The sequence below is a fragment of the Rhinatrema bivittatum genome, chromosome 7, assembly GCF_901001135.1.
Source record: "Rhinatrema bivittatum chromosome 7, aRhiBiv1.1, whole genome shotgun sequence".
Classification (NCBI taxonomy): Eukaryota; Metazoa; Chordata; class Amphibia; order Gymnophiona; family Rhinatrematidae; genus Rhinatrema; species Rhinatrema bivittatum.
Window position 1 is genome coordinate 128,404,717 of NC_042621.1, and position 15,370 is coordinate 128,420,086.

At 46.4% G+C, this 15,370-nt stretch overlaps 1 protein-coding gene across 1 annotated transcript in view; it reads left to right on the forward strand.

Annotated features, from left to right (window-relative positions):
- CUEDC2 (CUE domain containing 2) overlaps window positions 1-15,370 on the forward strand; it is a 108,972-nt gene that overhangs the window by 35,276 nt on the left and 58,326 nt on the right. The window contains exons 4-5 of the mRNA XM_029609111.1: window positions 3,114-3,257; window positions 5,417-5,478. Coding sequence (XP_029464971.1) covers window positions 3,114-3,257; window positions 5,417-5,478 — 206 coding nt within the window. The remainder of the gene's footprint in view (window positions 1-3,113; window positions 3,258-5,416; window positions 5,479-15,370) is intronic.

Below are 15,370 nucleotides of genomic sequence, written 5' to 3' on the forward strand. Positions count from 1 at the left end.
GGGAAAGTGCCTCTTTGATGTGTAGGACCCAACTCTCCCTGCCTAGGGCCCATTATTTGGGTTCAGGCTGTCTCCCTCTCTGTTACCAACAGCATTATTGTTGTGCCTGTTGGCACTTGGTGGGTGTCTGTTAGTCCCCTTTTGTGTTGGGGAGCAGCCTATAGCTAAGGATTCACCCATGTGTGAGGACTACCATCCTGCTTGTCCTTGGAGAAAGAGGAGTTGCTTCCCTATAACAGGTGTTCTCCTAGGACAGCAGGATGTTAGTCCTCACGAAACCCACCCGCCACCCTGCGGAGTTGGGTTTATCCTATTTTCTTTAATGTAATTCTGTCTTTCGAGACTGAAGAGGGACCTCATGCTCCGTATGCACAGAAACTTTGATATAAATTTTCCGTGCCAGGCTCCATCCAATGATGTCACCCATGTATGAGGACTACCATCCAAGTGTGAGTTCTAACATCCTGCTGTCCTAGGAGAACACATGTTAACAGGTAAGCAACTCTGCTTTACTCTGTCTCTGTCCTGAGGCTGCAGTACTAACAGTGATCAGAGTTTTAGTATAGTTGAGTGAAAGGCTGCAATACCAGCAATAGCCATACTGTGTCAGCATCATCCTTTTTTCATTTCATCCAGTGAAGGGGGAGAAAAGGTCAGCGGAGATGGGGGGGGGGGGGGGGCGGCAGAGGGGTATGGAGCAGGGAAGAAATAAAACAAAGGGAACAGGGAGGAGGACTGGGGGCAGAGAGAAAAGGCTTGGACCAGAGAAGAAAGAGTACGGATCTTAGGGAGCAGAGGAGGACAAAGGCACGGGGAAAGGGAAGAGTAAAGGACAGAGAGGAAAACAGTCAGTGATAGGCTCAGAGGAGGAGAGAGAGTCACAAGAATTCAAGGCGAAAAGGCCAAACACAAGCACAGTGAGAAAGTGGCGTGAGTCATAGAGTGCAAGGAGAGAATGGGAAGAGGGATAAAGGGCGGAGAGGCATAGAGCAAGGAGAGAGGAATGGAGTAGCACAGAGAAAAAGGAAGAGCTTATCTTTCTGGAAGATTGTTTTCACTCTTCCTTTCAATCAGGGATGATGCTTATTTTTGAGCTTATGCCATGATATCTTATTTTTTGTTTGTTTCTTTGCTTTAAGCAGAATATTGATGTCATTACTCTAAAGTGCAAAATCATGGATGAAACGAGAAAAAGTATTAACATATGATGTGCAATATTAGTTACTGCTGAAAGGTGTATCCAGTCAAATCAATACTCTTCTTTACAGTTTGGCTGTAGAGTTTTGTGCTACTGTTTTGCAGTGATAAAAAAAAAAGTCAGGTTTTCCATGTTTTTCAATGAATTTAATTAAAATTCATAATGTCAATTTATTTTAAAAATTAAAATCACAGGGAAGGTAATTTTGTAACATTGCAGGTAACTTGCGCAACAAATACACACGGGTTATACCAGTCTTCAAGAAGGGAACATAACATGCTTGTATTCGCTTTGAAAATGATTTCACCAAAAGCATCCATTACACCTGCTATCCAGAGCACATGCATTTCCTGTGTAAACTTACGTGCATGCCTTTTTAAAATCTGGAAAACGCTGTGCACACACAAGTGAAAACTGCGCCCCTATCCCCACCTGGGAAAACCTTCACGGGGAATCTTTCACACAAACAGGCAGTCAATTTTATAAAAAAGCATTTCTATGCATAAAACAGCATTTTGAGAATTTCCCCCCCCCCCCCCCCTCAAAAAAAAATTATATTTGATTTTGATGTCTGTGAATCTCTTAAGGCCTCTGTTGCATCTAAAACTATAGGGTGGTTATTAGTGTTCAGTAAAAGATTTGCCTAATCTTCAGGCCGATACAGTACAGTGCACTCCGGTGGAGCGCATGGTTAGCCCAGGTTTGGACGCACGTTTTCGACGCACTAGCTTTACCCCTTATACAGTAAGGGGGAAATAGCGTGTCGAAAACACACGTCCAACCCCCCGAAACTAATAACCCCCGCAACATGCAAATGCATGTTGATGGCCCTGCTTTCTGTACACCCTCTGACTTAATATCATAGCGATATTAAGTCGGAGGCCCCAAAAGTAAAAAAAAAAAAAAATTAAAAATCGGCCCGCGGGTCAGAAGACGGACACTCAATTATGCCGGCGTCCATTTTCAGAACCCTTGGCTGGCAGCGGGTTTGAGAACCGCCAGCAAAATTGAGCGTCAGCTGTCAAACCCGCTGACAGCCGCCGCTCCTGTCAAAAAGGAGGCACTAGGGACGAGCTAGTGTCCCTAGCGCCTCCTTTTACCGCGGGCCCTAATTTGCATAGGCCACCCTCCTGAATCGAGTGGCCTGTGCGCGTGCCGGGAGAGAGGGTGCTCTTGTCCTCTTAAGTTCCTCCTTTCCCTGGCTCTACCCCTCCTACGTAGATATTCTTTTCACATCTTCCTTCTTTCAAGTCCCTCTCCCCTCAATATTGCTGCTTTCTCTGCCATCACTTTCCATGTTATTTCTTACCTTCATTCCCCTCAATCACAGCCTTTACCTCTCCCTGCATCCTGAGTCTTGGCAGGTCCAGCAGCATAGGTTAAAAGTAAGAGCATCTGCTCCCAGTCTCCCTGTCTCCTTCCCCTCTCTCATGTACTTGAGAGAAGGATAGCCTACCAACTCTGCGCCAGGCAAGGGTTTAGGAACTGGTGTATGGCTCTTCAACTGCGGATGTTGCTCCTGTTTCTCTCATCAAGCCCAATAATGGAGTGAAGAAGTGCCATACAAATTACAAGACTGCTCCAAGCACCTTTGTCAAAATTTTAGGTGCTTATGTGACCAAGCACCTGCAAAATTTACAGTCTTGCCCGAATGCCTGAAATAGACCCCATGTATAAGTAGATAATATAGATTTTTTTTTTTTATTCACACATACTTACATATAACATTTTCCCAATTTCAGCTACATAATATCATTGAAAATATTGCCACAAACCAAGATTTTTGTAAGTTTAATCTATAGTTGAGGTGATTTTGTCTAGCTGTGGTCTGCTACTAGTCCTCTTCAGCTGTTTGGTATGACTCCATGACAGGCAGGTTAGTTGATAGCTGCTCTTTATTTTTTTTTGCCTGCAGTGCGATGGATGAGGTATTCTTTTCCTATATCACTAGTGTTCTTGAGGATCTGGGTTCACCAGATGCATCTGAAGAGAATGTTGACGTGGAGACCTTCGTTGAAATGATGGAGGGTTACATCCCAGGCTTTGCTGAAATTGACAGGTATGCCCTGAAGAATGCTTCTTTAGAGTCATGGGGAGCTCCAGAGAACTGGAGACAGGTGGATGTGATTCTTTTTCAGAGGTGAAAGTAAAGAGGAAGCTGGGAATTACAGGCTGGTTAATCTGATCTCTGTGGTGACTAAATTAATGAAACTGCTGCTAAAACGGAGAATAGTGCAATTTCTGGAATCCAAGGGATTACAAGATCCCTACCAGAGGTGGGTCTTGTGAGGTGAATTTTGTCAGTTTCTTTGACTAGGTGACCAGAGGTGGATTAGGGGAGAATGTTAATGTCTTTGACACGGTTCAGCATAGTTGACTTATAAATAAATTGAATGTCCTTGTAATGAGCCCTAAAGTGACTGACTGGATTAGAAACTAGTTGAGTGGAAAGCAACAAAAGATAGTGGTAAAAGGAGTTCACTCTGAGGAAAGGACATTACTTGCGGTGTGACACAGGGATCAGTCCTTGGACTAGTTCTTTCCAACATTTTCTTAAGTGAAGGACTAATGGGAAAGGGTTGCCTTTATGCAGATGATACCAATGTCTGCAATAGGGTAGACATCCTGTGTGGAAAACCTGTGGAGAGATCTAGCAAAGTCTGAGGAATGGTCTAGAGTCTGGCAGCTAAGATTTAGTGCTAAGAAATGGAGAGAAACTCATTTGCACTGCAAAAACCCGCGGGCATGGTACAATGTGCACGAAACAAGAGCAGGATCTGGGGATAATCATATCTGAAGGTGACCAAACCGGTGGCAAGGCAACTGCAAAAGCCAGAAATATGCTTGGGTTCATAGGGAGAGGAATGGTCACTAGAAAAAGGAGATGATATTGCCTCTTTATAAATCCCTTGAAACCATTTGGAATACTGTGTACAATTCTGGAGGTTGCATCTTCAAAAGTATATAAATTGAAGATTCAGCCCAGAGAGTGGCTACTAAAATGGTCCATGGTCTTCATTTTAAAGCATATGGGGATGGATTTAAAGATCTAAATATGTATGTTCAAGAGGAAAGATAGGATTGATCAGTGAAAGCAAACTCCAGTCCTCAAGTACCACAAACAGGCCAGGTTTTCAGGATATCTACAATGAATATGCATGAGAGAGATTTGCATGCAGTGCCTCCATATGGTATGCATATCTATCTCATGCATATTCATTGTGGATATCCTGAAAATCTGACCTGTTTGTGGCACTTGAGGATTGGAGTTCATCATCACTGGGATAGATGATAGCATCATTTAAAGACCTCCAAAGTATCAATGTATATGAGTGAGCCTCTTTCAACAGAAAAAAGGCTCTGGAACAAGAGGTCATGGACTGAGGGTGAAAGGGAGTAGACTCTGGAGTAATCTAAGGAAGTATTTTCTTACATAAAGGGTAGTGAATGCAAGGAAGTCTCCCAGTGGAGGAGGTGGAGACAAGGATAGCTCTGAATTCAAGAAAGCATAGGGCCAATACAGAGATCTCTAAAGTTATGGTAAGGATTATAGAGCTGAGAAGTTGGTGGTGGATGGGAAGATTAGGTAGGTCATATGGTCTTTGTCTGCCATCATGTTTCTGTGTTTAATAAGCTTGTGCTCTTTGATGGTGATACTGGCCAAATTCCAGGAAATGAGACTTCTGAGCGGAGCAGCTACATTTGTTGTTTCTTTCTGATATTACAATGCTGCTATATTTTAAGGAGAAATGACCCTGATGTGGGAAGCTAGTGAATTTATAGAGTCCATTTATAAAATGTCATCACATTGAACTGTCCTCTGTGACATGTGGTCAATGCCTATGGTATTGATATAAAGGTTGATGTAATTCATGGAGGACATGTAGCAACTCTGTTTGACCAGATCATTAGGTTAACATCTGGTTCCATTTTTGGAAGACAATTTGATCCTGTCTAGGATTTACACCACTGCATGCATATGAAGTTCTGATTTTTCTCATTGATTTTCCTAAGAGAATCAAAGCTACAAGTCCATGCATGCAGAGGTAGAAAACCAAAACTGGATCAATCTTTTTTCCAAAACTGGAGCCAGATGGTAATCCAAATAAAACACCTCAAGGACTTGTCCCTAGGGGTACAGAATGGGTAAGAAAAACTGTAACTGCTGAGCATTGTTGTGTTGTCCTGTCTCAGCAGCTTTGGTATATTTTCTTGCAGCATGGCAGTTTATGACATGATGTTTGAACTAGCAGGAAAGTTGAGAAACGTTTGCAGTAAAGGTGAGTGTCATAATGAGTGAAAGGAAGACTGCAGCCAGTGAAAGACTATTTCAACAGCCCGCAGCTTCAAGAAAGGAGAATCATTAGCAAGAGACTCCTGTCTCTGAGGGTACCCTCTGAATAAGAACAGGCATTTTCCTTACAAGTTCTGCTTTTGGGACCTGGTATATATCAGAAATGGGCACAACATACTTTTTTTACTTTTGGCCTTTATTTTAGCATTTCAGCATGTTCTGTCATGTCAGAAACCTTAAATTTAGTTTTTACGGGTACAAGCAATGTGATTTCACAGTGCATTGATGACAGCTTCATAGGAAAACCTTTTCAAAGCACCCCAACAGGAGAGGGGATTGGAAAATAGGCCTGACATCACAGCTGGCCTGCAAGGAGTTTGTTTTTGTTATCTGGTTAGGTTTAAAATTATCCATGTAACATTACTTAGTATATTTAGAGGGAGATTTTCTTGCTAAATATTTGTGAACATATAAATAGGCATAGTTTAATGAGACAAAGCCAACATGGATTTAACCAAGGCAAGTCTTGCCTCACCAATCTGCTACATTTTTTGAGTGTAAATAAACATGTGGATAAAGGTAAGCCAGTTGATATAGTGTATCTAGATTTCCAGAAAGCATTTGACAAAGTCCTTCATGACTTTAATTGCCGCTCCTCGGGACTTAAGGCAAATCAGTTTTACCCTCTGTTGCCTGAGGTACAAACTTACCTCTAAATTCATCAAGCCGCAATGTTTTCTCGCAAGAGAGGGTCCCATTATTGCAAGGGGCTGTCACTGCAATAGTGTGGCCCCTCCCCCGAAAACACATTGTGGCTCGATGGTGCGTTCTTTTGTGTTGCAGTCAAACACTACAACACAAAAGAACGCAGCGAGCAGCCCTTTAACACGATGGTGGCCCCCAACATCACAAGATTGCCATCGTCTTAAAGGGCCACTGGCCACCATAAAAATAGCCCACTGGCAAACGGGGAGATTGAGTGGAGGTCATTGCTGACCTCCATTTCAACCTAGGGCCAAAATAAAAAAAAAAAAAAAAAAAAAATTTAAAGTATGCACACAATGGCAGTCCCCAGTCCCTCTCCCCGATGGAGCAGTGACTGAATCCAATCCCTGGACCTTACCCTAGTCATAGAAACATAGAAAGCAGAAAAGGACCAAATGAGCCACCCAGTCTGCCCAGCAAGCTTATGCCAGCATCTGCTGCACTGTACAGGTTGCCCCCAAGCTTATCAGTTTCCCAGACCATAAAAGTCAGGGCCCTCAGATGCTGTTTGAATCCGATTTCCCTTAATCGTTGCCATGGAAGCAGAGAGCAATGTTGGAGCTGCATCAAAAGTATCAGGCTTACAGGCAAATTAGTATTATCCCAGGACAAGCAGGATGCTAGTCCTCACATATGGGTGACATCGGTAATGGAGCCCTATGTACGGAAAAACTTTTTAAAAGTTTCCATGAAACTTTTGAATGGCACCGGAGTGCCTACTGAGCATGCCCAGCATGCTATGATATTCCCTGCCACAGGGGTCTCCCTTCAGTCTTCTTTTTTCCGCGAAGCCGTTAGCATCGCGGGCTAAATTGGAGTCCTGAGGTGAATTTCACCTAGCGAAAAAAATTCGTATTTTTGGAAAAAAATTACTCCGTCCGCAAGGGTTTCCCTTCCTATAACTTTTTCCCGTTGTCGATTCCCGGCCGGGAACGATATTTTTCGGCTTATCGCCGTCGACGGCTGTCCGGCGCCATGGCCTCGGGCTTCAAAAAGTGCCCAAACTGCGTGAGGACTATGTCGATTACCGACCCTCATTTCGAATGTGTTCTTTGCCTCGGCAAAGACCACAATATCCAAACATGTAAATCATGTGCGGAAATGACAGCAAAAGGTCGTCGTCTTCGGGCCGAAAAGATGGAGCAATTATTTAACATCCAATTGCTTCCACGGCCCTCGACCTCAGCGCATTCTTCTCCATCCGCTTCCGTACGTCAACTAACCCTAAAGAAGAAACGTCCGGAGGCGGGAGATGCCTCAACGCCATCCCCTTCGGTGTCTTCAAAAGCATCAACCTCGGGGAGCGAAAAACAGAAGGAAAAGCACCACCACCGGCATCGGAGACGCCAGGTAACGATGACCGAGAATCCATCGGAGGACACGGCCTCGCCGGCAAAGAAACCCCGGACGGGGACTGAGGCTCCGAGGCCTAGTGAAGGACGATCCCCACCGATATCGGTGACAGGCTCCATACCTCCTCAGGGCTCTGAGGTTGTATTGGCATCGCCAACACCGCCTCCCTCCACAGCTGCTCTGTTATCACCAGCTGTGAGAGCGGAACTTGACGCCTTTATCCGTCAAGCGGTGCATCAGGCTTTAAGTGATGCGACAACTCCACCGATACCCGTTCCATCACCGACAGAGCCATCACCATCGATGCCGCAGACACCGACGAGGGCACGGGAACCGACATCGATGCCACAGGTACCTCCACCGATCCATCCACCGGTACCTACACCGGTGCCCACACCGATATCTCCGATGCCAGCACCGATTCCAGGCCCATCTGGAGTTCCAAGACCCCCAAGGCCTCGTTCTCCAGTCTTACCATCTCGTCCTCATCACACACATGAGATTCCTATAGACACCAGCTCTGAATTTTCATCTGATGAGGAAATATTTTCAGAGCCTTCTCCGCCAGATGACCACAGGAAATCTCCTCCTGAGGACATCTCTTTTACCAACTTTGTTAAAGAGATGGCTGACACCATTCCCTTTCCCATTCAAACGGAAGTAGATGCACGTCAGAAGACCTTGGAAGTCCTCCAGTTTGTGGACCCTCCCAAGGAGATGTTAGCAGTCCCGGTTCATGAGGTGTTCCAGGAACTACAATATAGAATTTGGGAGCATCCGGGTTCAGTATCTGCAGTTAATAAAAGAGCAGAATCAACATATCTGGTGCAACCTATTCCAGGGTTCCAGAAAATACAGTTGCCCGACCAATCAGTGGTCGTGGAATCCGCTCAAAAGAAAGCAAAGCGGCAAAAATCTCACTCCTCTGTACCACCTGGGAAAGAGAGTAGGCTGTTGGATAACCTAGGAAGAAAAATCTTTCAAGGTTCAATGCTGGTCTCAAAAATGTCATCTTACCAACTGTACATGAACCAGTACCAAAGAAACCTTTGGAAGCAGGTTCAGGAACTCTCTCTCTCTCTCTCCCTGAACAATATCAGGAATCCTTACAGGACATAGTTCATAAGGGCCTGGACTCTGGGAAACACGAGGTTCGAGCAACCTACGATTGTTTTGAAACTGCTGCAAGGCTCTCAGCATCAGGTATTGCAGCAAGAAGATGGGCATGGCTCAAAGCCTCAGATCTGCGCCCAGAGGTTCAAGAACATTTGGCAGATCTACCTTGCTCAGGGGACAATCTCTTTGGTGAGAAAATAAAAGAAGCTGTGGCAACCCTAAAGGACCACACTGAAACCTTGAAACAGTTGTCGTCCCAACCACAAGACACCCAGCCTTCTGCCAGGAAATTTCCAAGGCGTGACACTCGACGGCCTTATCGCCCACGTCTATATTACCCCCCAGCAGGTAGGCCAAGAGCTAGCCGCCCAACACAACGCCAGCAGCCTAGACAAAGGCCTGCAAGGGCTCAACCACCTCCACAAACGGCAACCACTTCTGGTTTCTGAAAAGCCCCAGAGAGCAGCAGCCAGATCAACCCGTTCCCAGAAACACCAGTAGGAGGTCGCATACAGTACTTCCACAACAATTGGACCTCCATCACCACCGACCAGTGGGTGTTATCAATCACGACTCACTGTTACAGGCTGGATTTCTTAACTATCCCAATGCAAAATCCACCACTTCACTCTTGCACAATAAATCAACACTCCATAATTCTTCAAACAGAATTATCCACCCTTCTGAGAGCCAGGGCCATAGAACCAGTTCCTGGACCTCAAAAGGGCAGAGGATTCTACTCCAGATATTTCCTCATTCCAAAGAAAACAGGAGGCCTTCGACCCATTCTAGACCTCAGAAATCTCAACAAATTTCTCAAAAAAGAAAAAATCAGAATGATATCCCTAGGCACCATTCTGCCTCTTCTTCAAAGGGGAGATTGGCTCTGCTCTCTGGATCTTCAAGATGCATACGCTCACATTCCCATTTTTCCTCCTCATCGCCAGTACCTGCATTTTCGGGTACTGGATCAGCATTTTAAATACAGAGTGCTGCCATTCGGCCTTGCATCAGCACCACGAGTATTCACAAAGTGCATGGCTGCAGCAGTGGCACACCTCCACAAGCAAAGAGTGCACGTGTTCCCTTATCTGGACGATTGGCTCATCAAAAGTCAGTCAAAAGAAGGAGCTCTCACTTCTCTCAAGCTCACCATCCAAGTGCTTAACTCCTTGGGATTTCTCATCAACTACCAGAAATCCCATCTGTCACCAACTCATCTGATACAGTTCATAGGTGCAGAACTAAACACTACAATAGCAACAGCTTTTCTTCCAAGAGACCGTGCTCAAACACTTGTGCTGTTGACTCACAATCTTCGCAACCAATTCCAGGTAACAGCTCACCAGTGCCTCATTCTTCTAGGGCACATGGCTTCCACGGTTCATGTAACTCCCATGGCCAGATTGACCATGCGACTTCTACAATGGACACTCAAAGCACAGTGGATACAAGCCACTCAACCAATGTCCACTCCTATTCACATCACACCAGAGCTCAAATCTGCGCTCCTCTGGTGGACATCAATGAACAACCTGCTCAAAGGCCTACCTTTCCAGCAACCAGTTCCACAAGTGACTTTGACTACAGATGCATCCACCTTAGGGTGGGGAGCACACATTGGTCATCTAAAGACACAGGGCAAGTGGACAAAGCTCGAAGCCTCTTTTCAAATAAACTTCCTGGAGCTTCGAGCTATATGCTATGCGCTGCATGCGTTCAAGGACTGCCTATCACACAAGACTGTTCTGATCCAAACGGACAACATAGTAGCCATGTGGTACATCAACAAACAAGGGGGGACAGGTTCCTACCTCCTTTGTCAAGAAGCAGCACAGATTTGGGACTGGGCCCTGACACACTCAATTCTTCTACGGGCCACTTACCTAGCAGGCATCCACAACATAGTAGCAGATCGCCTCAGTCGTCAGTTCCAACCGCACGAATGGTCCTTGGATCCAGCAATAGCATCCAAGATCTTCCAACGCTGGGGTCAACCGACGATAGATCTCTTTGCATCCCACTTGAACTACAAAGTGAACAATTACTGCTCTCTCCTCTGGCAGTCCAACAGCCTACCAAGGGACACCTTTGCTCGCCATTGGAATTCAGGCCTGTTATACGCGTATCCTCCGATACCACTCATAACCAAGACTCTAGTGAAGCTACAACAGGACAAGGGGACAATGATACTCATAGCCCCATATTGGCCTCGACAAGTATGGTTTCCCACACTGCTAGATCTCTGTCAGGGATCCAATTCGCCTGGGAGTAGCTCCCAATCTCATAACTCAAGAACAGGGTCAGTTGCGCCAACCCAACCTTCAGTCCCTGTCCCTGACAGCATGGATGTTGAAAGCTTGATCTTACAGCCTCTCAACCTTCCATCCACTATATCTCAAGTGCTTATAGCTGCACGTAAACCTTCCACTAGAAAGAATTATTCCTACAAATGGAAACGGTTTACACTGTGTTGCACTCAGAAAGATTTAGATCCTTTCACTTGCCCCACTACCTCACTACTAGATTACCTTTACCATCTCTCAGACTCTGGTCTTAAGACATCATCTGTAAGGGTACACTTAAGTGCAATCTCAGCTTACCATAATAAGCTGGAAGATGCTCCTATCTCCACACAGCCTCTCGTCAGTAAATTCATGAGAGGCCTAACTCACATTAAACCTCCAGTTCATTCCCCAAGCATACAATGGGACCTGAACGTAGTATTAACTAGGCTTATGCGTTCTCCTTTTGAACCCATAAATACTTGTGACCTTAAATACCTAACTTGGAAAACGGTTTTTCTCATAGCCATTACATCAGCTAGAAGGGTCAGTGAATTACAAGCGCTAGTCACATACGAACCTTTTACAAAGTTCCTCCATGACAGGGTAGTCCTCCGGACACATCCAAAATTCCTTCCTAAAGTTGTCACGGAATTTCACTTGAACCAATCAATAGTTTTACCAACATTCTTTCCTAGGCCTCACTCTCACCAGGGAGAAAGAGCCTTACACACTTTGGACCAGGGGTGGGCAATTAATTTTCCCACGGGGCCGCATGAGAAATTGGGATGGTTTTAGAGGGCCGGACTAATATAATTAACTCAGTTCTCAATAGCCCTACTTATGAAAAGACAGCAGTTTACCACCAATGTATGTCCTCTGAGAAAACACAACAAATAAGACCGATACAAACGCTTACATGCTAGCAAAATATCTCATCTCGGTAACAGACACAGAACCGACCTAACATACTCCCAGGATCTGTAGTAATGCACATAAACTAATCCGCACACACTTACACCTGTATTATGGAATACACTCAAACAGGAGCAACCCTATCTATGAAAAGGCAACACTACAAATATTACATCAGACCCTAAACACCAATACACCTCTTATTAGGAAAACAGAACTAACAAGCAGCTATAGATCCCCAAACAGAAATAATTGTAAAACTATACTAATAAGCAGAATAAATGTTTCTAAACAGCTATGAACAGAATAACATCCAACAATTAAAAACTCATAAAAACTATTAAACATTCTCCAAACACCAATAAAATATTTCAAAAAAAGCAGACATCACACAATTAAAATGGCAGTCAAGAAAAATAAACTTAAGCCACCTTTACTTACCCCCTCCAGCAGCTCTCCTACTCCCCTTCCCTGCAGGCCATGGCACACACCAGAAGCAGCAGTAGAAGCTAAGCTCTATACTTATGGTCCCCTTCCTTAGTGCCCATGTCTCTCACACACACACCATACCAGTCATGCCCCCATGACCAGTTTCTGTCTCTCACACACCAATCATCTCCCAGTCTTTGGCACACACACACCAGTCACCTTCCTGAACAGTTTCTCTCATGCCATACACACACACAGGCTTCCCACTCCCGTGTTCTACTTGCATATATGGTCTTCTCACTCTCATAATCACTTTCTCTGTCTCTCTCTCTCACACACACACACACTCACTCACCAGTCTCTCACTCCCATGCTTGTTCTCTCCACATGCACAGGCTTCTCATTCCCAAAATCACTTTCTTTCTCTCTCTCACACACACACACACACACACACCAGTCTCTCACTCCCATGTTCTTTCAGATATACCGGCTTCTCCCTCCCATGATGTGTCTCACACACACCCGGGTTTCTCACTCCCATGCTCACTCTTCACATGCACAGGCTTCTCATTCCCATAATCACTTTTTCTCTCTCTCTCTCACACACACACACACACACACACCAGTCACCTGATCTCACTCATGCATACACACACACACAGGCTTCCCACTCCCAAGTTCTCTTTCAGATATACAGGCTTCTCCCTCCCATGCTGTGTCTCACACACACCCAGGTTTCTCACTCTCATGCTCACTCTCTTCACATGCACAGGCTTCTCATTCCCATAATCACTTTCTCTCACATTCACACACACCAGTCTTTTTCTCTCACACACACAGTCACCTTACCAAGCAGTCTCTCTCTCTCATGCATGCACACTCACCCAGGTTTCTCACTCCCACAACTCCAGGCTTCTTATGCTCATGCTTTCCCACATACCCAGACTTCTCACTTCCATGCTTTTTCTCTCACACACACACACACATCAGTCACCTCCCTGACTAATGCCTCACACTCTCACATACACATCAGTCATCTCCCTGAGCAATCACTTTCATTGTCTCTCACATACACACACACACATCAGCTCTCTGACCACTCAATCACACACAGGCTGGCTGGCTGCTTCTCACTCTCTCTTACTCACTTCCTCTTCCCCCTACATATGTCACGGAGTTTTTTGCCGGTCCGCGGCGCGCGCTCCCGGTCTCTCCCGCTGCCGTTGCCGCTGGGCTGTCAGCACGTTCAAGCCCAGTGGGAACGGCAGCGGTGTTGGAAGAAGCTGTGGCACCCGCGGCTGGCCTTTTCTTCTTCCTGCGCCTGCCCCCCTCCCGTGACCCGAAACAGGAAGTGATACACGGAGCGGTGCGCGGGAAGGAGAAAGAGCCGTGCCGCGTCGGCTGCAGCATCGGCCCCCGAGCAATTGAACCAGCCGGCAATCGAGAAAGGAGTCAGCAGCATGAGCCCCCGCAGGCCAAGAAAGAAGAATCCCTTCGGCCGCGGGAGGCTCATGCTGCTGACTCTTCTCGATTGCCGGCTGGTTCAATTGCTCGGGGGCCGATGCTGCAGCCGACGCGGCACGGCTCTTTCTCCTTCCCGCGCACCGCTCCATGTATCACTTCCTGTTTCGGGTCACGGGAGGGGGGCAGGCGCAGGAAGAAGAAAAGGCCAGCCGCGGGTGCCACAGCTTCTTCCAACACCGCTGCCGTTCCCACTGGGCTTGAACGTGCTGACAGCCCAGCGGCAACGGCAGCGGGAGAGACCGGGAGCGCGCGCCGCGGACCGGCAAAAAACTCCGTGACATATGTAGGAAAGAAACTCGAGCGAAGGCACGCTGCCCGATTGGCCGGTGCTGGGCAAGGCTTGCCCAGCACCGGCCAATCGGACAGCGTGCCTTCGCTCGAGTCACTCCCTCCTCCCCCCCCCCCCGCGGACGCTGTAAAAAAAAAAACCCAGTTCATTCTCCGCTCCCTCGCTCCCCGATTGGCCGGCCAATCGGGGAGCGAGGGAGCGGAGAATGAACTGCTTGCCTTCCCTCTGCAAGGGAAGGCAGCAGTGCCTCATTCCCCGTCTGCTCTCAGCAGTGGGCGGGCCGGATTCAGACCGTAGGCGGGCCGGATTCAGCCCGCGGGCCGCCCCTTGCCCAGGTCTGCTTTGGACTGTAAGCGTGCGTTATCCTTTTATTTAAACCGCAGAACAGCCCAAAGGAACTCCAGTCAGCTGTTTGTATCCTATGATCCAAACAAACCAGGTAAAGCAGTGGGTAAGCATACTCTGTCCAACTGGCTAGCAGATTGCATACAATTTTGTTATGACAAAGCAGGCCTTACTCTTCAAGGGCGAGTAAAAGCACACTCAGTCAGAGCAATGTCAACTTCAGTAGCGCACCTTCGCTCTGTACCTATTCTGGACATTTGTAAAGCAGCAACATGGAGTTCTCTTCACATCTTTGCAGCTCACTACTGCCTAGACAAAGAAGGAAGACAAGATTCAGTATATGGACAATCTGTCTTAAAGAACTTATTTCCAGTGTAACCCCAACTCCTTCTACATCCAACCTGCTGTGATTTCGGCTGATTCATTTCAACAACAATACTTCACTGTTGCTCACCTCAAAATGACTCAGCCTCTAGCTTGCTAATCACCCATATGTGAGGACTAGCATCCTGCTTGTCCTGGGATAAAGCAAAATTGCTTACCTTGTAATAGGTGTTATCCCAGGACAGCAGGATGTAGTCCTCACGAAACCCACCCGCCACCCCGCGGAGTTGGGTCCGTTACGTTTTATTATTTTATTTTTGGCTAACGCTTATTGCTACAAATAAGACTGAAGGGAGACCCCTGTGGCAGGGAATATCATAGCATGCTGGGCATGCTCAGTAGGCACTCCGGTGCCATTCAAAAGTTTCATGGAAACTTTTAAAGAAGTTTTTCCGTACATAGGGCTCCATTACCGATGTCACCCATATGTGAGGACTACATCCTGCTGTCCTGGGATAACACCTATTACAAGG